A 25,890-nucleotide genomic window follows, 5' to 3' on the forward strand; every position below is an offset into this window, starting at 1 on the left:
GGTTTCCAAACCTCTCAATGTACTTAAACGTTCCCTGAGGGGCTTCCCTGGTGGCTCAGTGGTGAGGAGTCCACCTGCCAACAGGACCCCATGCGGTCCTAGAGGATGCGCGTGCTGCAGGACAGTGAGCCCGGGGACACAGCTCCTGCCCTGTGCTCTAGACCCCGGGCCCTCACCACCGAAGCCAAGTGCACTGGAGCCTGAGCTCCCCAACAAGAGAGGCTCCCACAGTGAGAAGCCTGGGCCCCACAACTAGAGAGGACCCACCTCTGACACAACTAGAGAGAAGTCCGTGCGGCAGTGAAGACACAGCACAGTGAGAAATGAATAAATGAATAAAATTATTTCAAAAGTCCCTCTGACTTTACATATAGCTACTGAGTGCGGTCTGTCCCAACTGGAAAGAAGAGAAAGATGATTGATCCATCAATGTCCTGAAGATTGCCTACATTAAATACATGAATTTCCACAAAGATCTTTGTTACTTTGAGAAATTGTATTCTTCCAGTGTTCACTTTACTAACATATGTCCTGTGAGGAAAGCTCTGTCCCCCTGTTGCTAAATGTATTAAATGTATTAAAAGCCCTGCACGTGGGATAACCTAGGTGCATGGTCAGAGGAGCCCCTGGTCCCACCATTGCTCACTGTGGGGCGGGGTTCCCTCTATTTACTGTGTTTCTCTGGGAGGCTGGACAGTCTGGACCCACAGTGCTTGGCAGGCAGAGCAGGTGAAGTCACAGGAGAGTGTCTGACAGAGCCAGAACTTTCACTCTGGTTCTGCTTTTAGCTGGTGGTTTGCAGTCGTAAGGGGAAATTGACAACCAGAAACCGGAATAGAGAAGGACACAGCTGTATGAATGGAGAGGACGCCTTCATGCAGAGTGAGTGAGGAGAGCACGCTGGGGATTTCTACACTGGGGGGAAGTGCTGAGGATTACGGTGCATCCTCCTAGAAGTCAAGGGAAGGCACTCCTTTGAATGAATTATCCAAAGTTTAGTGATGGCATGTGTGTTTAATATATATAAATAAGCTTGAGAAACCCTTTTACTTCCTTAGAGTCACATTTCTCATGGCAGCTACTGGTTCTGCATGGCCTCTCTTAGCTGTGTCTGCAGTCCCCAGCCTGCCTTGTTCTTCTTGCCTTCATTTGAAGAGTTCAGAAGATTCTTTTCTCAGGAATGGCCAAGTGTAGAAAACTTCCTCTCCCTTCCTCATCCTACTCCAGGATCCTAGACTCCACATATGCAGATTGACCTCCCATGATGGATGTGCTGCTGCTGCTGCTAAGTCGCTTCAGTCGTGTCCGACTCTGTGCTGCTCCATAGACGGCAGCCCGCTAGCTCCACCGTCACTGGGATTCTCCAGGCATGCACACTGGAGTGAGTCGCCATTTCCTTCTCCAATACATGAAAATGAAAAGTGAAAGTGAAGCCACTCAGTCGTGTCCAACTCTTAGCGACCCATGGACTGCAGCCTACCAGGCTCCCGTGTTGCTGGGATTCTCCAGGCAAGAGTACTGGAGTGGGGTGCCATTGCCTTCTCTGCATGATGTATGTGGTTCTCCACTAATCCTTGAAGGCGCTCCGGTTCTCACAGGCCCCAGGCAGGCCCCTGAGTCCATGACCTGGGCTTTTCTCCACCCATCTCCCTCCCTCCTCTAGTCTATGTCTCAAGAATCACATTCAATCCCCCCTCAAGTTGTCCATTGTTCCTTCTATGACCCAGGGTGGGTAACCCCGTTCCCTCTTTATTAAGGTGAATTCAGTACAGGCTTATCTTGTAGGATCAGGCTTTGGGTTAGGTTTTATTCAAAGATGTGTGCAAGCCCGTTTGTTTTTTTCGAATTACATTTATTTTCTCTACTGAAAAACAAGAGTAGTCTTGTACAAAATATAGTACAAAGCAAGTATCTTATGGATGATAAAGATTTAAACTCTATGAACAGCCTAAATATTTCCAATAATTTAAAGAAATAAATAAATGTTACAACTTTTTAAGATATGGAAAATGGATTCTTAAATCTGTTTTAAACAGTTATAGTAACAAAACCTTTAACATACATTTAAATAAGCCCATATATTAGCCATTACTTATATTTCATCTGACACAAAAATAGAGTTAAAGGTTGCACTTTGAGTCTTAGAAAATAGCCATTTCGCTGACCAGATGCACTGTTTTCAGATTCAACGCCTTCTTTATTTCCTGAGTTTTCCGATGAGCTTGTTGTCAAAGACCAAGCGTCTTCTGATTTCCACGCTGACAACCTCCCAGGCACAGCGGCTATATTCTTTCTCTTTGAGATACACACTGATTCGCTGGAAGTAACCCTTCACAGCCAATCTGGAGTTCTCACTCCCTAGAGGTGACTGTTCCAGTGTCTTTCCCTCCCTCAGACACGCGTCCAGGTCCTCCAGCTGCTGATCAAGTCCCACGAGGAATCTGTCCAGGAGGCTTTCATCCCGACCTGCAGAAGAGCCAGTGGTGCAAAGAGCTGGAAGGTCTGCTGGAGCAACTCATGCACAACAGCTGTGGCTTCTGTCTTCTCAAGCCTGGTCCCGTGCGCCAGGGTCTGAGGAAATCTGAAGTCAGTTCTGTCCCTCAGACAGGCCACAATGGGCACTCTCTCCATCTGACTCCAACGTGTGAAGCTTTCCAGATCGCCGTGGCTGGCAGGCAGCTCACAGCCCAGGGAACATGTGGGGCTGAAGCAGAGCATCACCAGGACCAGCAGCACAGAGACGGGGAGGGCCACGGGGATGCTGGGGGCTTGCTGGACCACCTGCAGGGGAGGTCTAGGCCAGTTCTGAGGGCTTGGGGTGATGGGTGGCTCTTAAAGAGTGAGTAGAGAAACTTTCATTTTCTGGGTTTTTCCATATTTTCCCTTTCCTTTCTTTTTTTACTCTTTCTAATGAAATCAATAAAAGTGCTAACTTTTGCCATGAGTGCCTAGGTGGGGGACATCAAATCATGCATGCCACTGTGGTTGACAGCTACACAGCCGTATATTATGCTTTTCACACCTCCTTTGTTGCTCCTCGGAGAAGAGTCTGATCAAAGTCAGAGAAGGGACAAATATTCATACAATTGTGGCTTTTCCAGGTCACCAAGAAATGTTCAGTCTGAAGAGAGCTTATGAGGGAAGCTTTTGATTTTTCTCATTTTTCCCTCATTTACACTTTTCTCCCTTCTTTAAAAAATTTTGATTCTCTATGTACCTTTATGATGTCACCTGAGTAGGCCTTAAGCTCCCTGGAGACATTATAGAGAACAATATCACTGATATCATTTGTTAAAAATGAGTTATTTTGCAAGTAGAATCCACAAGGCACTTTTTAAGGTGCTGGTTGTCCTAAACAATTCATGTTTGCCTGTGTTTATTTCTCTTTCTCCTCTACCACTGCAATATTTCAGAGGATACTTTGCTTCAGTCTCTGTGTGATCGTGCAGATAATCTCATCTCCTTAGATATTTCACGGGGAAGTGATAATCTACCATACACTCAGGGACGCTGAGGTTGCAATTACATTTCTCCTTGTAATGCATGTCTTTACCAATTCTGTAAGGTACAGATAATTTTTAATAATATTAATGAGAGAAATTTTTGCATGCAGCCTCTCAACAAAGTGTTTTTAATAAACATGAATTAATCTTCACAGCTTTCCTATGAGATAATTACTATAATTATTGACATGTCTGCAAATACTGCTGCTACTGCTGCTAAGTCGTTTCAGTCATGTCCGACTCTGTGTAGCCCCATAGACAGCAGCCCACCAGGCTCCCCCATCCCTGGGATTTTCCAGGCAAGAGTACTGGAGTGGGTTGCCATTGCCTTCTCCAGTTTGCAAATAAGGAAACTGAAAACTCAGAGAGATTACTTAACTTGCTAACAGTCAAGATTAACTGTATAAGTGGTACTTGACCACTGTACTCTTCAGCCTCCACGTTATTCCTCATTAACCTTAGGCATTCTCCTTTAGCTACATAACATACAGTTGTAATTAAGTAATCCCTCTAATTATGTACATTTGACTGCCCTGAGAGATTGTAAGCTCCCTAAAGGCAGTAATGGCACAAGTGGAGAACCTAGGAAGGTGTGTGTCCCAGAGGAAGTGCACAGAGGGGTCTCTGTCCCATTGTTTTTCGTCACTAAGGCATGTCCACTCTCTTTGATCCCATGGACTACAGCACGCCAGGCTTCCCTGTCCTTCTCTATCTCTCAGAGTTTGTTAAAATTAATGTTCATTGAGTCGATCCAATGCGATCGAATCATCTCATCCTTTGTTGTCCCCCTCTCGTCCTGCCCTCACTCTTTCCCACCATCATGGTCTGGGCTCTTCCCATCAGGCGGCCAAATTATTGGAGCTTCAGCTCTGTCCCAGAAGTAGTTCTAAGAGAACTATCCACACCAAAGTTTGAGTAGACCTAGTATTTGAAGACTGTTTCAAAAAATGATAATCTTCTGAAAACAAAAATAGTAAGAGAAATTTAAATGGATTTTTTAACTTTCTGAACAGTTTCTCAAAATATTATCTCAGGTGGAGACCGAGACTCTCAGAGTTATTGTTTAGTTGCCATAATCTGCCAGGCTCCTCTGTAAAGCTCAACAAAACACCACTTAACGATTGGAACTTATCAGGTGCAAAGGCAACTGTGTACGCAGCTGTCGTCTGATGATTGTATCATCCCTGGGACGAGAGAATGGCACTTTTGTGACAACGAAGAATAGGAATTGGAGAGGAAGACCTTACTAAGTGTTCCTCTAAAATAGGAAGCACCTTGTCAGAGCAGACAGCTTGGTCCAGTGCATGAGACAGTGGACACGGGGCAAGATCCCTGGGTTGATGTCACAGCTACAGCCTCACTGCCTGTGTGACCTGCGGCACTACGGTTTCTCCTCTTAAATGGAACTGATCATCACAGAAGTTTCACTGGGTTTTTCTGAAGGTTGTAGGACGTAACGTACTTCTGACAATATAAGCTTTCAGTATCTGTTAACTGTTCCCACGAGGCAGAAAATTCACACATCCATCTATGGAAACTGGACAGAATTTCCCTGAGATGACCTGCTTCCTTCCCTTCCCTTAATGCTCAGCTCACTGGTCAACATTATCACATCTAATCTCACCTCTTCATGAACATGATGTGCTGTCCAAACACTACATCTAGTAGCTTCCAGGGAACAGCTGACCTCTCGCACATGAATAGGGTGACCGTCCAGTCTGTACCCCAGTCTCTTTTCAGGGTGAGTTAATTCTATATCCTCAGAATCCAATAACCTCCATGAAGAGTGAAAAATGTGAACAGACAAATAAAGATAAATAAATAGATACTGGGAGTTAGCAGAGTGGTCCACTATCCTTTTAGGTAACACTGTGCCTAAGAGCCTGCCACCCTCCTTGGCTCTGTCTGCAGCTAAACAGTGAAACATAAGCTGCTCTGAAATCTGTCATCTGTAGAGCTCTGCATCCCTGTTTGTGTAGTTAAGTGACTTTGTCATTTGGCAGAGATGTCACTGTACGTTTTCAACTACATCATTTACTTTCTCTTTATCTTTGTGCATTACTTCTTCATTCACTGCTTACTTTTACATTCTAGGAATGTTGAATGAGTGGAAAGTTTGGATCTCTTGAGAAATCATGGAGGAAATACATTAACTGTTCCATACATTTCCGTTTTCTGTTCCTGTTTTTGCAATAAACCTCAAAGTGGAAATAGAAAAGATTGTAGGAGCATTAGCACAGCTTTTACAAACTGAGATACAAATGACGAAGAAGAGGCAGCAATACGAAAACTGCATAAAAGTACCTAAGAAAAAAGTGGGTTGCTTGGACATGGCAGGACAATGGTCTGGGCTAAGAAGGCGCATTCTAACCACTTGAACACTTGGACAGGAGCGGTGGTTACACTTTATTTTTATGAGAGTGACTTTGGAGGATTCATCATCTTGGTATAAGCTTAGTTTGTAACCAGGAAGGGTTAATTTTGAATTTACACTGGATTTGCTTCTGTGACTTCAACTCTTTTTGTCCCAGAAATTCACATTTGGGAAGGCCAGAATCACAGATAGATATGACATCTTTGTTGACATGACATGAGATATTCCATTTCACACCACCCATGAAATGACTATAAGGAAGTGCAATCAATGCATCCTCCTACCTGGGGCTTGCTTGATATTCTGGGAGATATTTTCAGGAAATAAAATCTTTTACTTTGTTTCCTCACCTCCCCCATCTCTGATTGAAAAGAGAATCTGACATCCAGGACCCCCACAAGATGGTTATTTTGAGGCAAAGGCCTTTCATCTTCTCAGTCAGCCACTTCCCAAATAAAGTCTTTTCCTGATCCCAACACCTCATCTTGGATTCACTGATTTACCCTGCTGCAAGCAGAGCCACTTGGACTCTGTAACAAACTCAGCATAGTGATTGGCACCTAATAAGTGTTTAGTAATTTTCTCAGTTATGGAGAGTAAATAAAACCAAAATTGGCAAATTAAAAGTTCTGCTGCAGAGAAGAAGGTGAGCTCCGTGCATATAAATTCAGATATTTTTCACATCTGATTAAGTCTTTCAAGAGGAATATGCAGAGGCAGCAAAAAAAGATTTGAAAAAGAAGTCTAACAACGTTTCCCTAAAAGTTGATCTTAGAATCAGGAAGAAAGATCCAATAACTCTTAATATATCACTAATTCAAAGTTACTGAGATGATAAGCATTCCATTGACTTGGAACATCTACTTTTTTAATGAATACATTTTACTTCAGTGTAAGGATACAGAAGAGCAGACACTCATGACAGATTTCCAGGCTCTTGAAGTGAAAGGCAAGCCCAAAATGAGGTAGTTCATGAATCTGGGTAGACTCAGAATGTGAAAATTCTGGACTTCATATTTAAGAGGCACACAACAGAAGATCCTTAGATGAAATGGAGATGAAACAAAGCTCACAATCACTCATCTCAACCGGAATGCTTCCTTGTGGAATTGACCAATGGCTCTTCATCTCCTCAGTGATGACACTGATGATGCTCGTCTGTAACCCCATCTCATCCTCTGAGTCTATCAACTGCCTCAGAGCCTTGACTTGGAAAAGCAGGCGACCTTCACATTTGAATCAAATAAATGCAATCTCTCTCTTTCCTGTCTGGGGTACAGGAAAGACTTCAGATTCCCTCAGGAGCAGGTGAGTGGCAGCCAGCTCCAGGAGGCCCAGGCCATCTCTGTGCTCCACGAGATGCTCCAGCAGAGCTTCAACCTCTTCCACACAGAGCGCTCCTCTGCTGCCTGGAACACCACCCTCCTGGAGCAGCTCCGCACTGGACTCCATCAGTAGCTGGACGACCTGGACGCCTGCCTGGGGCAGGTGACGGGAGAGGAAGACTCTGCCCTGGGAAGGACGGGCCCCACCCTGGCCGTGAAGAGGTACTTCCAGGGCATCCATGTCTACCTGCAAGAGAAGGGATACAGCGACTGTGCCTGGGAAACTGTCAGAGTGGAAATCACGAGTTGCTTTCTGTGTCAACAAGTTCCAAGAAAACTCAGGAAGTTAGAAGGAACCTGATCCTCAGTGACTCGTGTCCTAGCTCAGACTCTTCATTGTTCAGTCATTTCCAAAACTCTAATTTCTGCCTCAGCTATGAAAGAGTTTGAATGACAGTTGATATTGGCATTAATGTTGAGAATATCAATACCAGCTGCTTTTAGAATTAGAGGTAATATATCTGATGCCCTGTGGCTGAATCTTATGGAATAACATGTTTTTGTATGAATGTAACTCATTTATTTATATTCTTATTTATTTTCATGGCACTTGCATTTCTATGTTCTGTTTATTACATGCATGCGTGCTATGCATGCTGAGTCACTTCAGTCGTCTCCGACTCTATGCGACCCTATGGACAGCAGCCCACCAGGTTCCTCTGTCCACAGGATTCTCTAGGCAGGAATACTGGAGTGGGTTGCCTTTCCTTCTCCTATTTATTCCATAAGAATATATAATTTTCTTTAATAAAAATGTACCTTTTATTTACTCATGACATTATCTGAAGACATGTTTCCTCATCTTCCTTTTGGATCTCTTCCCAGAGACCGAATGCTGTGAAGCGACAGAGAGAAGGTGCTGAGCAGCTCGTTCCTTTATCTGCGGGCCTTGTGCAGAGAGTCTTGAGTGTGAGAGGCAGAGGCCCTGACCTCACAGATCTCACACTGGAGCAAGGACACTGCTGTGAACGAAGTGGGCATAAGATAATTAGGTATTTACATCTGGGCGCTGCACTACACAGAAGAAGTATCAGATGCTGATGGCAGTGAGTATCCTGGGAAGCTCATTAGGACCACGTTTAAGCGACTTAGCAGCAGCAGCACCAGCAGCATTCTCCCCAAGGAAGTTATCCAAAGTATGAGACTTGAAGAATGAGCATGAATTTGTCAAGTAACTCATGAAGAGCAAAATAAGAAAATAATAATACGCAACAAAGCACAGCACATAGAATGTCCCTGCAGCAGGAATGGCTCTGGTGCTTTAAAGGCAAGAACAAGACTGGAGTCGGTAGACTGTACTGATGCCTGCAGGGGATAGCATGGCATGGCCCTGGAGACATGGAATAAGGGCCCAGCGATAGACTTTTGAATGATGTTATTTTTTTTTCTTTTTTTTTTTTTAAATTTTAAAATCTTTAATTCTTACTGTGTTCTCAAACATGAACCCCCCTCCCACCTCCCTCCCCATAACATCTCGAACCAAGGAAATTACTTGCGATTTTAAAGCTACTGAGCCACTGGGACCAAAGCAGATGCAGGGAAATTCCTGAAACCAGCAGTTCACAAAGTGTGGTCTGTGGGCCCCTGCAGATCCCCAGGACACTCTACAGGGATTCATGAGGTACAATAATTATTATAGTGATATCAAGATCTTATCTGTCTTTTTCACCACGGGAACAACTTCTCCTGGTGGCACAGATGCAGCGCTGGGTGAGACTCCAGTGCTGTGGTGTGGATCAAAGCAGGGGCACCTCAGTGCCTAGTGATTGTCCTGTTCTTACGTAAAATATACTTGAAGTTTGAAAAAAGGACAGTTTCCCGTAAGAAGATCCCTAGTGAAACAGCAAGATGATGAATTTTATGAAATCTTCACTTTGGAGTACACATTTGAAAAATCCTCTCCGTTGTAGTCTTGTTGACATGCTGTGTGGCAAGCACGTCCGCTGCACGCATGGTGACTGTTCTCAGGAGAAGCCCTTGGATGATGATTATTTGAGTTATGAGCTAAACTACCACTCTCTTGATAAAACCAAGCTTTACTCTAGAGAATGACAGTCAAATCACGGTCACTCAGAAGTGGGCATTTGACAGATATTTTCTTATACTACTTCTATTAATGTATACGAATATTCTCATTGACTTTAATGAATGAGGCCAATCTATTTTCAATTCACATTTCCAGGATATGAATTCATCTCAGTGTGTAGCTTTGCTTCTGAAAATTTGAAGAGTAGTGATTCAATATCCGTGAGTTACAAAATTTCTAATTTTATGGTTTAATTTTGACTTGACATAATTTATCAGGATGATGTTACATCTTGAAATGGTGCTTTAAAATAATATTAAAATTAACTGCAGGCATTGTGATCTGGGCACACAATTATACAAATATTTTTCCCCTGGTTGAATTATGGAGATTTTATGTGAAGTCAATGTGTGATAATTTTCATGGATGGTTTATAGATATTTGAAACAAGTTATATTTCTATTCTAGGTTAAGGGCCCAAGAGTGTTAATCACTAATTTCCTCCTCATAATCATAGTTTCAATTCTTCTCTTTACTACTTTATGTATGGTTTTTTATAGACTAGTAGCACTGTACGGGGCTTCCCAGGTCTTGCTAATGGTAGAGAGCTTGCCTGCCAATTCAGGAGACAAGAGGAGACACCAGTTTGATGCCTGGGTCAAAATGATCCCCTGGAGGAGGGCATGGCAACCCACTCCAGTATTCTTGCCTGGAGAATCCCATGGACAGAAGAGCCTGGCAGCCTATGGTCCATAGAGTCCCAAAGAGTCAGACACGACTGAAGAGACTTAGCTCAAGCACAGTATTCAGGGGAAACCTCAGTGTTCTGGTGTTTCTGTTCACATTGCTATATAATGTTATATTTTTTACTCATTGTTTTAACCATTTGAAATTTAGCTCAAGCATTTAAAAAACTTAATTATAAATTCAATGTGTTTCTTATGTATATTCAACTTCTTTCTCACAAAGAATAATTTCTTTCTCATGTGTTTACTTCTGGAATTCTCAAGTGCATGAATATTAATATTAATGAGAAAGATCTCGTTGATATTAAGATTGCCATCTCTAATTATTTCCTACATTATATTTTTGTGCTCTGTATTGCCCCCCTTCTGTGTTGCCCTTGTTTTGCTATTAAGTATTTAGTATTATTTGATTTTAGGTTTTTCTTCCTCTTCCAAGTAATAATGGAGTTTGTGTATTAAATCAATCAATAGCATCTTTTATGTTTAAGCAGATTCTATTAATATTTTATTATTTTAACCTTAGTCAGTTTGGGTCTCAAATGGTTATGCTTTACTTTTAACATGATTTTTACATGTTTTTTTGACCCTTGTCATACTCCATTCAGTTCTCCAACAGTCATTTATTTTAGTAAATATATAATGTTAAAGCAATTTAGAGTTTCTCTGAATCCTTGAATGAACAACTGAACAACTAAAACTGCAAAATTTAAACTAATTTGAGACTTCCTTGGTCTTTCAGTGGTTAGAACTCAATATTTTCACTGCTGTGGGCCTGGGTTGAATCCCCAGTCAGGAAACTAATGCCTCTTAAGCCATGTGGCACAGCCAAAATAATAACAAGCTCCTTAAAGTAACTTCCACTGATGTGACTAGTCACTTCTAGTTCTTACTAGGACTGTTGTTTTTAATCAACACAGCAAATGCTCACAAGTTACTTGATAGGAACAGAGATGCATGTGAAGCTATGTTCAAGTGTAAACACGGGAATGTCTAAAAGTTAAAGGAAAACACATTGTTCATTTAAGAAAATGAAAACACATTAATTTTGTTGCTGTTAGAATGATGGAAAGTTGGATGCAGTTTGCAAAATGAGTGCCATGTATTCCAAATATGATGATGGAAATTTTTGGAGTCCAGTGGTTAGTAAGGCCCTAATCAACTTGAATGAAACAACTCTCACTTTAAGGTGAAGCATATGAGAATATAGCAATGAGTTTCACATTCTTATCTAGCTTGTAAACTTGTTCTGAAGGCGTTCTCATCCTGGGAGTCAAAATCTTTTTGAGTGATGACGATGCTGTTGCCATCATTAGACATCATGTCTCCTGACCTGTTCTTCAAGACTTCTATCGAGACTGCATCCAGGTACACGTACAACTAAGGAAACAACGGGAAAATCTACACTCAGCGTCACATAGACTCTCTCATAAAACTACCCCGCAAGCTTTAACCAAGGAAGCAGGTGAACCAGGTGAGGTCTGCGAGCAGAGTTTAGCGGCAGGGCTTCCTTCATCACACCAGGCTCTCCATCTGTTCCTGGAAGTCTCTCATGGCCTTTCTTCAGGGATCCGTTATCCAGCGTTGGACTAGAGCAAGGAGCAAGCTACAGGACTGAGAGAATGAGGATCTGCGGCACCTCCGTCTGTGCTCTAGGTCCTCAGGCTTGCGGTCTTGGTGGACTAGTGAGTGATGCCGTCATGAACAAAGAGGAGCTGGAGGTACACTTCCACCTGTGGGCTGTGGTCAAATACTGGCTTCAGTTCAGTTCAGTTCAGTCACTCAGCTCAGCTGTATCTGACTCTTTGCAACCCCATGGACGGCAGCACACCAGGCTTCCCTGTCCATCACCAACTCCCGGAGTTTATGCAAACTCATGTCCATTGAGTCGGTGATGCCATCCCACCATCTCATCTTCTGTCGTCCCCTTCCCCTCCCTCCATAAATCTTTCCTAGTGTCAAGGTCTTTTCTAATGAGTCAACTCTTCACATCAGGTGGCCAAAGTATTGGCATTTCAGCTTCAATATCAGTCCTTCCAATGAACATCCACGACTGATTTCCTTTAGGATGGACTGGTTTGATCTCCTAGCAGTCCAAGGGACTCTCAAGAATCTTCTCCAACACCACAGTTCAAGTGTATCAGTTCTTCAGCACTCAGCTTTCTTTATAGTCCAGGTCTCACATTCATACATGACCACTGGAAAAACCATAGCTTTGACTAGATGGACCGTTTTGGCAAAGTATGTCTCTGCTTTTTAATATGCTGTCTAGGTTGGTCATAACTTTTCTTCCAAGGAGCAAGCTTTTTATTCCATGGCTGCAGTCACCATCTGCAGTGATTTTGGAGCCCAGAAAAATAAAACCAGCCACTGTTTCCACTGTTTCTCCATATGTGCCATGAAGTGATGAGCCCGGCTGCCATGATCTTAGTTTTCTGAATATTGACATTTTTCACTCTCTTCTTTCACGTTCTCAAGAGGCTATTTTGTTCTTCACTTTCTGCCTTAATGATGGTGCTATCTTCATATCTGAGGTTATTGATATTTCTCCCGGCAATCTTGACCCCAGCTTGTGCTTCATCTGGCCTAGTGTTTCTCATGATGTACTCTATGTATAAGTTAAATGAGCAGGGTGATAATTTAAAGCCTTGACATACTCCTTTTCCTATTTGGAACCAGTCTGTTGTTCCATGTCCAGTTCTAACTGTTGCTTCCTGTGCTGCATACAGATTTCTCAAGAGGCAGTCAGGTGGTCTGGTATTCCCATCTCTTTCAGCATTTTCCACAGTTTATTGTGATCCACACAGTCCAAGGCTTTGGCATAGTCAATAAAGCAGAAATAGATGTTTTTTCTGGAACTCTCTTGCTTTTTCGATGATCCAGTGGATGTTGGCAATTTATTCTCTGGTTCCTCTGTCTTTTCTGAAACCAGCTCGAACATCTGGAAGTTCACGGTTCATGGATTGTTGAAGCCTGGCTTGGAGAATTTTGAGCATTAGTTTGCTAGCATGTAAGATGAGTGCAATTGTGCAGTAGTTTGAGCATTCTTTGGCATTGCCTTTCTTAGGGATTGGAATGAAAACAGACCTTTTCCAGTCCTGTGGCCACTGCTGTGTTTTCCAAATTTCCTGGCATATTGAGCTTGCTGCTGCTGCTGCTAAGTTGCTTCAGTCGTGTCTGACTCTGTGCGACCCCATAGATGGCAGCCCACCAGGTTCCCCCGTCCCATAATGAGCTTAGAGATTGGCTATATTTGTTTCCTCTGAACTCCAGCTGGGAAGAAAGCAGGAAATTAGAAATCAAAAATGGTTAGCTGTCCTGCCAATTTAAACACAAAGTAGCAAATGCAGAAGTGAAGAGAAAACAATTCTCATTCACAGTAGTGATTCTAGAAACGTGAAATGTATGTTCATTAGACGCACATATTCATCTTCTTTTTCAATAATGGGAAAAAATGGATTTTCATTATTACATGCATTGGCCTTTTTCCTCTATTTTTATATCCTTAGCCATGGACATTTTATGACCATATCAGTTTTTCCCGTGTATCAATTTCATACATTAAACCTATCCATTTTCACTTCCATATAGTGAATTCATTATTTCTCTATTGTTTTATTATCTTTCTTGATGAGACATACTTGACTCATATATTTGTTTTTGATGAGCCACAAATGATGTACAATGTAAAAAATAAAGTAAAGTACTTTTCTCATGTTCTTGACAGTATTTCAGATCTAACATGGTTTCCAAGTAGAATTATACATTCTTTGAGTTTTATTACGCATATAAGACACTGAATCATTTTCATTGTTATATTTTAACTAAATGTAGAAACATGCCAGCATTGAGACTTCCACTGATAACTTGTGAACTCCAAGAGGTATATTGTTTTCTCATGTGAAACATAAGAACATCTAAAATCACACACAAACGTTCCTTTGTGTTTCTCTAGTTTTATGGTTTTCTGCAGGGTTGTTGTTGTTTAGTCCATCAGTCGTTTCTGACTCAGGGTCCTCTGGCAAGAATCCTGGAGTGGGTTGTCATTTCCTTGTAGAGGGGATCTTCCCAACCTAAGGATGGAACCCGCATCACCTGTCTCCTGCAGTGGCAGGCAGATTCTTTACCACTCATGCCATCTCATCTGTTAAATTGGAAGTTCACATAGAGTTTCATTAATTTTAACTTAGAAAAGCATCAGGATTTAACATGGAAATGTTGTAGGCCCAAATTTTATTTAAATGTTCTAATTGTTGAAACATTTCTTTTGTATTTAGAATATTTCATTCTGTGTATCACGATTCAGATTGTATCCATGGAAAACAAAACAGAGAGGATTTTTTGGAATCAATATGCCAATCTCAGTAAATAAATTTTCCATTATAATAGCAATTTCAAAAATTCAAATTTTGAAAATCTTCAGCCATCATGTAAAACAGAATCTCTATAACATCTATTGTTTCCCTGACCTAAATTAACCACCTTTTTAGAGAACTAATTTGAGGCAGAGGCACAGCTAAACCAGACCCCCCCCCCCAAAAAATACTTGTACATATACATATATAGTTGCATCAGTATTCAAAAAAATGAAGATCATGGCACACAGTCCCATCTCTTCATGGCAAATAGATGGGGAAAAAGTGACAACACTGTCAGATTTCATTTTCTTGGGGTCCAAACTTACTACGGATGGTGACTGCAGCCATAAAATTAAAAAACTCTGTCTCCTTGGAAGAAATTATATGAGAAACCGAGGCAGTGCGTTAAAAAGCAGAGATACCATGTTGCCAACAAAAGTCCATGTAGTCAAAGTTATGGTTCCTCCAGTAGTCATGTATGGATGTGATTTGGACCATAAAGAAAGCTGAGCGCCGAAGAATTCATGTTTTTGAACTGTGGTACTGAAGAAGAGTCTTGAGAGTCCCTTGGACTGCAAGGAGATCAAACCAGTCACTCCTAAGGACATCAACCCTGAATATGCATTGAAAGTTCTGGAGTTGAAGCTGAAGCTCTAATACTTTGGTCATCTGCTGAGAAGAAACCTACCCTTTGAAAATGACCCTGATGCTGTGCAAGATTGAGGGCAGGAGGAGAAGGGGGCGACAGAGGATGAGATGGTTGCTTGGCATCACTGACTCAACGGACATGAGTTTGAGCAAACTTGGGAGATAGTGCAGTACGGGGATGCCTGGCATGCTACAGTTCATGGGGTCACAGACAGTCAGATATAACTAACCGACTGAACAAAAATATATACACATATATAAATACACACACTTGTACAATATATATTAAATAAATATACACATGTGTGCTGCTAGTTTAACATAAAAGTGAAAGTGAAGTCGCTCAGTCATGTCCAACTCTTTGCAACCCCATGGGCAGTAGCCTGCACCAGGCTCCTCCATCCATGGGATTTTCTAGGCAAGAATACTGGAGTGGGTTGCCATTTCCTTCTCCAGGGAATCTTCCCAACCCAGGAATCGAACCCAGGTCTCCCGCATTGTAGACAGATGCTTTACCATCTGAGCCACCCAGGAAGTCCTTTTAATATAAAGGGGTGAAGAGAAAATGTTTATTGAACTGCTATCTTATCCTCTATTATTTATTTTCCTGCACCATAAATGTTACCTTATCAGCAGGATAACAGCAAGACTAATTCAGTGACTGTTAGTGGTATTAATAGACTAACCATAGTAATGTGTCAAATGCTTTATGTAGTGTTTCATCAATTGCGATTAATTTTATGTCTTAACTCTTTATGGATACAAAAATTTGTTTTTGTTTATTTGACCTCACACACAGCATGTGTGAGATATTTTTTGAAGATCATTTTTAGAAAGACTGTCTTCCACTTTCCATTTCCAATATTTAGAAGATCAGGATGAGGCTCTTGGGCCTGGACCCAAATGAATGACTCACTCATCACGTTTTCTTCAGTCATCCTCACCTAGTTGCAAGGAACTGCCTGATTATTCTTTTCTTGTCTCCCTCAGGTAGTAAGGAAACAGCCTGTAATGTGTCTACACTGTGGATATTTTCCTGCAGGCAACGCCTTTGGGGATCAGCTTGGACGTTTCTTCCAAAAGGCCGATGATACTGTGAACTATGACAGGCATTCTTGTCATTCTTTCCAAAGCTGAACTTGGACAAAAAGCATTTGGTCAGATTGTATTTTAAGGAAGTGTGTGCAAGCAAGAACAATCCTTGTTCCCCTCGACCCCTACCAGAACTTCATTTGAACAAATAGTGCAAACGTGAAACCTGGCCTCATGCCCTGTCAAGTACAAACTAGCACCTGCCATTGGCGCTTGCCATCTCCCTGCAAGGATTAAATCATGTGCTTTTGCAGCTGCTGATTTTCAACACCCCTGGAAAGGAATCTCGGGTGGAAAGCAGAAGCGAGGCATTCTGTGTGCAGGGAAAACTGGCAGAGCAAGTCTTCAGAAGGTGAGCTGTTTTCAGGAGCCCATTTTAACTCAATTGTTCTTCTGTCTCCTCACATCTAGAAAAGCATGGAAACCCTTCATGGTGACGACTGCTTCTTGTGACTGCAAGAAACCTTCACGATACTGGCAGAAAACTTCCACAAAAAATAGGCACATGATTGCATGTATTGCCCCTTCACCAAAATCACATATATCCCTCTGTGTGTCTTTGGAACAGCTTCTCAGAGCTATCTGAGGTGCTGTCTCCTGGGCTACAGTCCTCATTTTGCCCCCCAAACACTTAACTTTCAACTTTGCATTTTTGAAAGCCAGCACCCTGAACTTATCTCTTCATCCATTCATCACTCAATAGTTTCCAAACTTGCTTGCAGTGAGATTCCCAAGAGGATAAATCCAGGCCACGGAACGCGAGAGGAAGTGCTCTCACCCTGTATAGTCCTGGTGCATAGAAGCATCCCCTGTGAGCCAACAGACTTCATCCCTTTACTGCCGAGTGTACTAGATCGAAGTAGCGAAGACAAACTTGGAGTCACATACTGATGATGGAAAAAGCCACAAAACAGAAGGTACCCATGTCCCTGAATCACCCTTTGAATGAGAGCAAACCAGAAGTTTCATCTGATCAGGAAGGCCTGCATTGTGCCCTTCAGAGAAGGAAAGATAAGTTTCTATGATGATGAAAATCCACACAGTTTATTCTTTATCTTTATAGCACCTAGAATTAACTGAAAAAGATATTTAAGAATAGAGGATCCTGAAAACCTGTCCATGAGAAAGAAACTCTGAACGCTGGGTATAGAAAATACCAGCCCCGCAGACATCAAGAGATCTTTTCAATGATGATCACAAGATCAATATACGAGAAAAGACATTCTGCTCTGCTGTCCACACCTGCTTCTGAAAAATCATGATTTTCATTTCCGTTTTCAGTGCCTGAGGAAGTATGAGCTGCAATCGCTTTGGAACAGGAAGCAAACAATAATGGAATCCACTAGCGCGTGTTACAAATATAAACACTCTTATTGTTGCCATTTCTTTGAGGATTCTTACTTGAGGGAAAGGCACTTTTCATTTCCACTCTGACAGCCTCTCAGGCAAAGTGGCTGTATTCCAGCTCCCTGAGGTAGAGATGGATGCCCTGGAAATACTCCCTGGCAGGAAGTCCCCTGAGAACAGCACAGATTGTCTACTTCCATGGGCTCCAGTTGTTTCAGGCTCCGATCCGGGCTGCAGGGTAGCACGGCTGTCCTCCGTGGTGAAGAGTTGGAAGGTCGCCTGGAGCATCAGATAGTGGTTGCAGGGGCCCTGAGTCATCTGCACTGGAGTGATCATCTCTATTTTCCGAGGAAATCTGAAGTCGGCTCTGTCCGTTATGCGCGACTGAGAGCGGATTCTTTGCATCTGTTTCAGGTGTTTGAAGATTTCCCTGTGTTTCTGGCAGTGGATCCCAGGCTCGTTCCAGTGAAGAGAGCAAGCAGGGATGCAGCAGCTCCTTCCACCAGCAAGTGGATGTGGGCCATAGAGAGTGTCAGTGCTTCTGCAGACGGCCGGAAGGGGGCTCGCGAGCACCGCGAAACGATGAGAAAGAGCGCTGAGATGGACTCTCAGAACGCTTGCTTCTCCAGGTGACCGCGAGAGCGTGCACGAAGGGGTTCGATCATTTTGGCTTTCGAATAGCAGTCGTGGGAGAGTTTGCAGTTGACTCTAGTGGGGCTGCTGGAGAGACAGAACGCAGACGTTCCACAGAGCTTTTTATAGGAGCACGGATTTAAGGGTGCGCATATCGTTAGCTCTTTTGTGGAAAAGGCCTGGTTTCCGCTGTCCTGAGTAGGGAAGCAAAATATTGCATTTTCGGAGAGATCGCCTGGGTAGTGGGCTTTCTTTCCACATGTCAACCCGAACTGGCCATGTTTGAGGAAATGAACCCCCAAGGCAGGGGTTCGAGCGAGATGAGGCTGATTTTATAGATTGGCGCTCGCTTCCAGCGCGAGGGAACCCACAGCTCAAAGGGACCCGCAGCGGTGATGGGATTATTGGCGATGCGAGGATGGACAGCGCTGTGCCCAAAGTGAAACTAGAGGGTGAGCAAGACACTACTGGTGCCGGCTCATATGAGCCCTTGCTGACCTAGTGAAACACAGTGTCTGGGGTGGGGGGAGCGCGGCGAACACGCTGGAGTCCCGCGTTGGCTTGAAGACCATAAGCTGTGGAAGGATGGGAGGGGGTCGTGCACCAGGTGAAACACGGGGCAGTGGGCGTTGCGCACACGGAGCGCGGTGGCTCAGAGACTATTCGCTGTGGGACCTGCTGGGGAGTCGCTCACACGGTCGAATCCCGCGGTGGCTAGGAGGCGCTTTGCTGTGCGATGATGGAGAGCGTTCGGCACAAAGTGGAACACAGCGGCCGCGATGAGACTATTGTCTTTACCACGATTGGGGGGCGGAATAGGGGCCGGGATGGAGGGTCGAATCCCGCGGTGGAGCCGAGACTATGTGCTGTGGGACTATGGGAGGGAGTTCGAAACAAAATGAAACACAGTGGCCGCAATGACAGTATCGGCTACGGGGCGGTACCCGGCGGTGGCGATGAGCCCATTTGCTATGGGACAATGGCAAGAGTTGAGGTCAAATTTAAACCCGGCGGTGGGGATGAGACCTTGGGTGATCTGAGTACCGGGCAGCTTTGAGGAAAAGTGAAACACCGCGGGGGAGATGGGATTCTTGGCGATGGGAAGGCAGGACAGCGATGTGGTGCACAAAGGGGAAACTGGCGGCGGCCGTGAGCCTACAGGCGATGGGACCACGGGCGGACGTTGGGCATAAAGGGGAAAGTGGTGGTGGCTCTGAGAAGACTGGACGGCGTTGTGGACAAAGTGAAAGCCAGCATCGGCGATGAGTCATTTGTCTACGGGGACTATGCCAGGGCGTTGCTCATGTAGGGGAGCCTGGCGCTGGCCAGGAGACTACTCCCTATGGCACGATGGGAAGGCGTTATGCACAAAGTGAAACAGGGCGGTGGGATGAGACCTTGGGCGATGTCCTTGGAGTTAAAGTGAAACACCGCTTTGCCTATGAGTCTATAGGCGCTGGGACCATGGGAGGTCGTTGGGCAAAAAGGGGAAGTCAGCGGTGGTAAGGAGTCTTGGTTTTCAGAGGATAGATAGCGTTGGAGACAAAACGAAAGCCAGCACGGGCGTTGAGACAGACAGCTTTGAGACGATTGCTTTGGGACGATGCCTATGGGCGATGAGACCTTGTCAGAACATCGCAGAAAAAAGAGCATTCGTCGGTGGCTAGCAGAGCATTCCCTGTGGCAGGATGGGAAGGCGTTGCAAACAGAGTGCATTTCAGCCCCGCAGGGGAGATGAGACCTTGGCCGATGGGACCGTCGGAGGGCGTTCCGGACAAAGGAGGACCCTGAGATGACGATGAAACTATCGGTGTTTGCCCTGAGAAGTCGGAGGCCTTGCGGCATGTGTAAAACAGCGGAGACGATGAGAATATTGGCGATAGGACGCTGGAACAGAGTCCTGCAACACGTGAAATCCGGCGAGGGTGGGCGGTGGGTGAGGCTGTTGCAGATAAGACGGTTGGAAAGTGGTGCGGACAGAGTGAAAGCTGACGTCGCGATGAGACAAGAGGCTGTGGGCACTGGGGGCGGCACTGCGCTCACTTTAGGTGCCGCGGTGGGTAAGATTATTCGCTGTCGGACGATGGGAGGGCTTTGCGCTGAAAGAGAAGCACAGCGGAAGCGATGAGACCATTGGCTTTGGGACGATGCCTATAGGCGAAGAGACCTTGTCCTCTGACATCGCAGACTATTGGCTGTGGGGGGATGGGAGGGCGTTTCTCACACACGGGAGCCCTGCTTGGCTCTGAGAGGAGGAGTCCTCGGCGGACAAAGTGAAACCGGACGGTGGCGGAAAACTACTGGTGGTGGGACGATTGGACAGGTTTGAGACAAAGTTAAACCCTGCGGAGGGATGAGACCACCGGACGATGGTTGGGTGTGGTCCACACAGGGGATCCTGGAAGTGGCGACGAGACCATTCGCTGAGGCAGGATGGAAAGGCGTTGGGCACACAATGAAACACGCTGGCAGCGCTGAGGCTTTGGCTTCGAGTTGACGGGACGGCTTCGCGGACAAAGTGAAAGCGAGCACAGGTGATGAGACAATGGGCTTGGGGCGGTGGCACCGCGGTGTGGACAGAGTTAAACCCGGCGGTGGGGGTGAGACTGAGAGAGATGGGACGATGGGAGGACCTTGAGGACAAAGCGGAGCCAGGGGGAGTCAGTGAGGCTATAGGCTTAGAGCCATTTTGGACAACGTGAGAAACAGCCAAGGCGATGAGACTGGCTATGGGACCCTGGGAGTGCCTTGCAGCCAGAGGAGAAGTCAGCGGTGGCCAGGAGACAAATAAGCATGGGACGGTTTGGGGGACTTTCTGTGGGTGAGAAGGAACGCGGCCACCACCTGGGTCAGGGACCAAAGAAGTGTGCGCCCCTGGAATGCTCTGGAATTTTCAGGGTCTTTCAAGGATTTGGCCTTGAAGTGTAGGGAATAAGTGTTGAATAGCTGAAAACTAGGAATATTTTTAAAAACACAGCACTTTATTTTTTTGAATTAATTTTATATTGAATTATATACTTATTGTAAATGAGCTATTTCACGTTTCCAATTTTGTAATAAATTTATAGAAGGTATTTTAACTATTAAGCATAGAATATTAAAATATATTTTGTATATAACAGTAGCATTTTATTAAGCTTTAAACTATTTTCTGTGTACTGAAACAAGTATTTAATATCGTTTTACTTTTCTTTCACGGAAGTAAACTTAATATTTACATGATTACTTTTCTCTTATTTTTAATTGAGTGAATTAGCATGTTTGACAATTTCTAATGACCCCCAAGACAGTCTTAAGTAATTTTCAACTTATGTTCCTGAAACCTCTTTCTGAGGACTATGTTGTTGGAAATAAGGGTTGGAGTGTACAAGCAACTGAGGACATTTAGAAGGTCAGAATTTTTCATTTCCTTTAGTAAAGATTTTATAAATTAGGTGGAATTTGCTAAATTTTATTGGTATAAAGAAGGCTTACCTTGTAAGACTCTCAAATGTAAGGTGGTGTACATTTTACCCCAATTAAAAAAAGAGAGAGACAAAAACCCCACATTATATAGAGGGGCCCTCCAGCATGAGCTGTCTGGTACATTTAAAGAAGTGAACAAGACAAGCGCAGGTAAGGTGTATGGATACACGGAGAGCATGCATATAACTTGGACATTCCACAGGGCTCCCTTGTATTTTAAATTCCTCAAAGGCAGGGGCCAGAAACTGTACTACTCTGCAGGCTTGTTTGGCAATGAATGTCTGCAAGGTGCTCTGTAATTTTTAATCTGTGTTGTCACAGAAATCAACTTGACATTGAAACTGCCACGTTGACTTTTGTTTCATAATTTATTTCTCATATAAAAGTTTAAATAAATATATAATGCATAAATCAATTTAAAAATAGCTTACAGTTTTTAACTGTCCATTGAAATCAGTGCCTTGCATGTCAGTTACTTCAAGAGCCTCTGCTGCTGAAGAGTCTCACCTCAAAGTCACATTGTCCCTTCCCAGAGCCACAGGTGGCAGATGTTCAGTCCCGGAGGGAACCTGATAGGCTCTTCAGGAAAGAAAAGTTCCTGAGCAATTGCACTTGCACCACTGTCCAGGCACACCTGTTGTACTCCTTGGACTTGAGGTACTGCCCGAGGGTAAAGTAATATTTCTTCAGGCGAAGAATGGTCGTGTCTCCCATAGTGGAGGTTTGCTTCTGCATTATTTCCTTCTGGATTGGCTCCAGATAATTCATCTGCCCATAGAGTTCCACAAGGAGGTGCTCAATGATGGTGTCAGACCAGCCAGTGCTGGAGAAGTCTCTGGTGAGAATACTGAAGATCTGCTGGAGCATCTCATACATGACCAATACGGCATCTTCCTTCTGGAACTGCTGTTCTTGCTTCATCTCCTCGGGGACCTGGAAGTCCATCCTGGCCTCCAGGCAATGTTGAGGAGTTGCAGGTAACTGCCGCAGAAGTTTCTCACACACCGCAGGGCTCCGCCTTTGTTGGAATCGAAGCAAGCTGTAGCTCCTGGAAAGAGCTGTGGTGGAGAGACACAGCAGGAGAACCATCTGGAGGAGGCACCGGTAGGTCATGTTGAAATCAGGCACAGGGCTGCCTGTTCTGCTAGTAGGTGCTGAAGCTGAGTCTTCAAGAGTATGCAGAGTGAATGTCCTTCCTCCTTGAGTGTGGGCTACTTATACAGGATGGCTCTCCTTTCTTCTTGAGAGGAATTTCCCACTTTCAGTTCTCCTTTTTTCCCACCGTGTCATTTAAATGATTAGTTACCTCTAAAACTCTTGTTCTTTTAAGCTCTTAGCTTTTCATACAATCTGGAGGAATTTCTAATGTTTCTGTAGATTTTCAGTGAATTGATAAATGCTAAAAAAAAGTAGCCTAATCAATTTGAATTACAGCAGGGTTCTTTCATTGGGAAAAGATCTTTGTCTTTGTTTTTTCATATTATTAGATTCTGTGAAAGTGTCTTTATTTCTAAGAGTTTATCATTTTAGAAAAAATATATTTTTTATATCTAAAATAGAATGATATAAGCTAAGTTGATGAAATGTTTTGTAGGCCTCAGCCATAAGCAGCAAGATATTGCATAACTTTATCAACCAAAATGTATTGCTTTATTGACAATCTCAAACTATTCCAGATATAAGTAAAAAGTAAAGATTAAGGAATATCTCTATGCAGGCAAATGAATGTTACACAGACCATGCCTTAAAGTCCATGATTCCTCTTATAGGGATCCTTTGTGACAATTACTGAGGCCCGATGCATATTTATTTTGTACATACTTCAAATAATCTAAATATCTGATGTTGCACGCTAGGGTAAGGATGCAGCAAGCAGGTCCTCACTTTGTACCTTTGGAACTGCTTGTACATGAACTTTTCCTCATAATGAAAGAATATCTCTGAGATAGGATTCTTAGGTATTTTCATAATTTAGTTTGAAAGAATTGAATAAATGTTACTGTGATTTTTACCCTTTCTTTTCTCACATTTAAATTTTTCTAGAAGGAATTTATTTTTTGGTATTATTAGAAAATAAAAAGCACCTAGTTATATTCAAAAGCAGGGCATAAAATTGTAGATACAATGCAACTATGTAAAAGTATATAGGAAAAAAATAAACTAAAGGAAATATACTCACATTTTAATAGTAATTAAGTTTGACTTGTGAAACTAAGGATAACATTATTTTTATCCTTTATGTGATTTTCCAGTGTGCTACCAGAGAATGTATTCAGCACTGCTCAGAAGAAATATAATTTCCTCAAACTTTAAAGAAATTTTAAATTTCTTAAGTTAAAATTTTCTAGTAGCCACATCAAAACAGGAAAAAGAAACAAGTGAGGTTAATTTTAACAATGTATTTTATTGAACATGAAACATCCAAATGTTATCATTTCAACACATACCAATATAAAATTAATAATGAGATAGCTACATTCATCTTTTTCATAGTTCCTTCAAAATACAGTACATACTTTTACAGTCATAGTACAGCTGAGATTGGACTAGTGAAGTGGTCAGTTGGCCTCTTGTGGTTGATGTCGTGGTGGCCAGCACAGCTCAAGATGGAGGGAGGAGCTTGATCAGAGAGCCAGGAGAATTCCCGAGTTTGCAGGGACCATACAGAAGGAGCTTCAAATTGTGGACGAGTTATGTGCTAAGAATCAAGGGGATCAATGGTGGAAAATCAGCTCAGAATGTATTAGGAACAATCTTGATGCCAGAGGGTAGCTTTGTAGTTAATTCGAGAAGAGGGTAGGTCATGCTCGGTTGTGCCCTGGACAGAAGAATGGGCACAGATACTGTCGGGAACTGAAGCAGGGAGAAATCCTGCCCAGGTGCTCTCATCTCTCAGAGACCGGAAAGAAAGACCAGAGTGAGGAACTGGAAGAAGGGGATGGGTGCAGAATTGTAAACAAGAATTCTCTTTTCTGCTTTCTTCCCTTTGTCCTCCTCCCATGCCCTGCTATTGTGTTTATGAACTGCTTCTTAATCAGTCTGTTTCAATTGCCTTTATGGAGTTTATATCACCTTTCAATTGCCTTCATGGAGTTTATATTTTTGTCAGTATAATTAATTTTGCTGTGAAAATCCTTCTTTCTCTCCTTTGGTGTACATTTTTATAGCCTTCTGTTGGGTGTATGGCCTAGGATGAAGTAACTGGGTAAGAGAGTGTGCATATGTTCAGAGTTAGTAGATGATAACAAACATATTTTCCAAATGTTTGCACCAACTTATAGTCTCAGTATCTGAGAATGGGATGTTAGTTGCATTACTTTCTTTTCAACACTTGGGGTTGCCTGTCTTCTTAATTTTAGCCATTCTAGTGAAGCATAGTGATGTCTTATTACATGAAGACATCATGTAACTCATATTGCCTAATTGTTTCTAAAGTTCCATACAATTTCCATATGTTTGACCATTTTGGATATTTTCTTTGTGAGAGGCCTGTTCCAATACCTTGCTGACTGTCTCAGGTAATTTTTTTCTATCTAAAGATGATATAATTGTGTATATACAAAAATACAAAAGAATATATAAACTATTAGAATTTTAAAATAAATTTAACAAGTCACCAAAAAGAAGTTCAACTTTAAAATCAATCACCTCTTTTTACACTAGCAATAAAAAATTGGAAATTGACATTTCAAAATGATACCACAGATAAGAACATAAAAAGTCTATTACTGAGAAATTGTCACAGCCTGGAGGTGCCTAAGGAAACATGGAAATTAATAAAATGTGCCATTCTAAATAGCATCCCAAAGCAGAAAAACAATATTCGGTAGAAACTAAGGCGATCTGGAATTCCCTTGAGTTTCAGCGGCTGGAACTCCATGCTTTCACTGCAGGGCACCCAGGTTGGATCTCTGGTTGAGAATCTAGTTAATAAGATCCCACAGTTCTCATAGCCTTAAATAAATAAATAAAATAAAATGAAGTTACTCCAGCCAACGGGGGTGAATGGGTAGGTGGTGGAATAAGGAAATCTTAATAAAGTGTAGATTTCAGGGTATTTTTAAAGTAGCTTTGACAAGTCGCTTTATCTTTACATTTAACCTCAGCTGAAATTCCAATACTTTGGCCACTTGATGCAAAGAACTGACTCATTGGAAACACCCTGATGCTGGGAAAGATTGAAGGCAGGAGGAGAAGGGGACAACAGAGGATGAGGTGGTTGGATGGCATCACCGACTCGATGGACATGAGTTTGAGGAAGCTCCGGGAGTTGATGATGGACAGGGAAGCCTGTGTGCTGCAGTCCATGGGGTCAC

The 25,890-nt window shown here is 43.1% G+C and overlaps 1 protein-coding gene and 1 pseudogene across 1 annotated transcript; both read right to left on the reverse strand.

Moving 5' to 3' along the window:
- Positions 1-2,197: 2,197 nt before the first annotated feature.
- On the reverse strand, positions 2,198-7,443 carry LOC138080682 (interferon alpha-3-like; annotated as a pseudogene).
- Positions 7,444-22,126: 14,683 nt separating this feature from the next.
- LOC138081401 (interferon beta-2-like) lies at positions 22,127-22,687 on the reverse strand. Its single transcript, XM_068974545.1, has one exon. It carries the CDS (start codon positions 22,685-22,687, stop codon positions 22,127-22,129), a length of 561 nt encoding a protein of 186 aa, XP_068830646.1.
- Between the last annotated feature and the right edge of the window lie 3,203 nt (positions 22,688-25,890).

The sequence above is a fragment of the Capricornis sumatraensis genome, chromosome 6 (assembly GCF_032405125.1).
Source record: "Capricornis sumatraensis isolate serow.1 chromosome 6, serow.2, whole genome shotgun sequence".
NCBI lineage: Eukaryota > Metazoa > Chordata > Mammalia > Artiodactyla > Bovidae > Capricornis > Capricornis sumatraensis.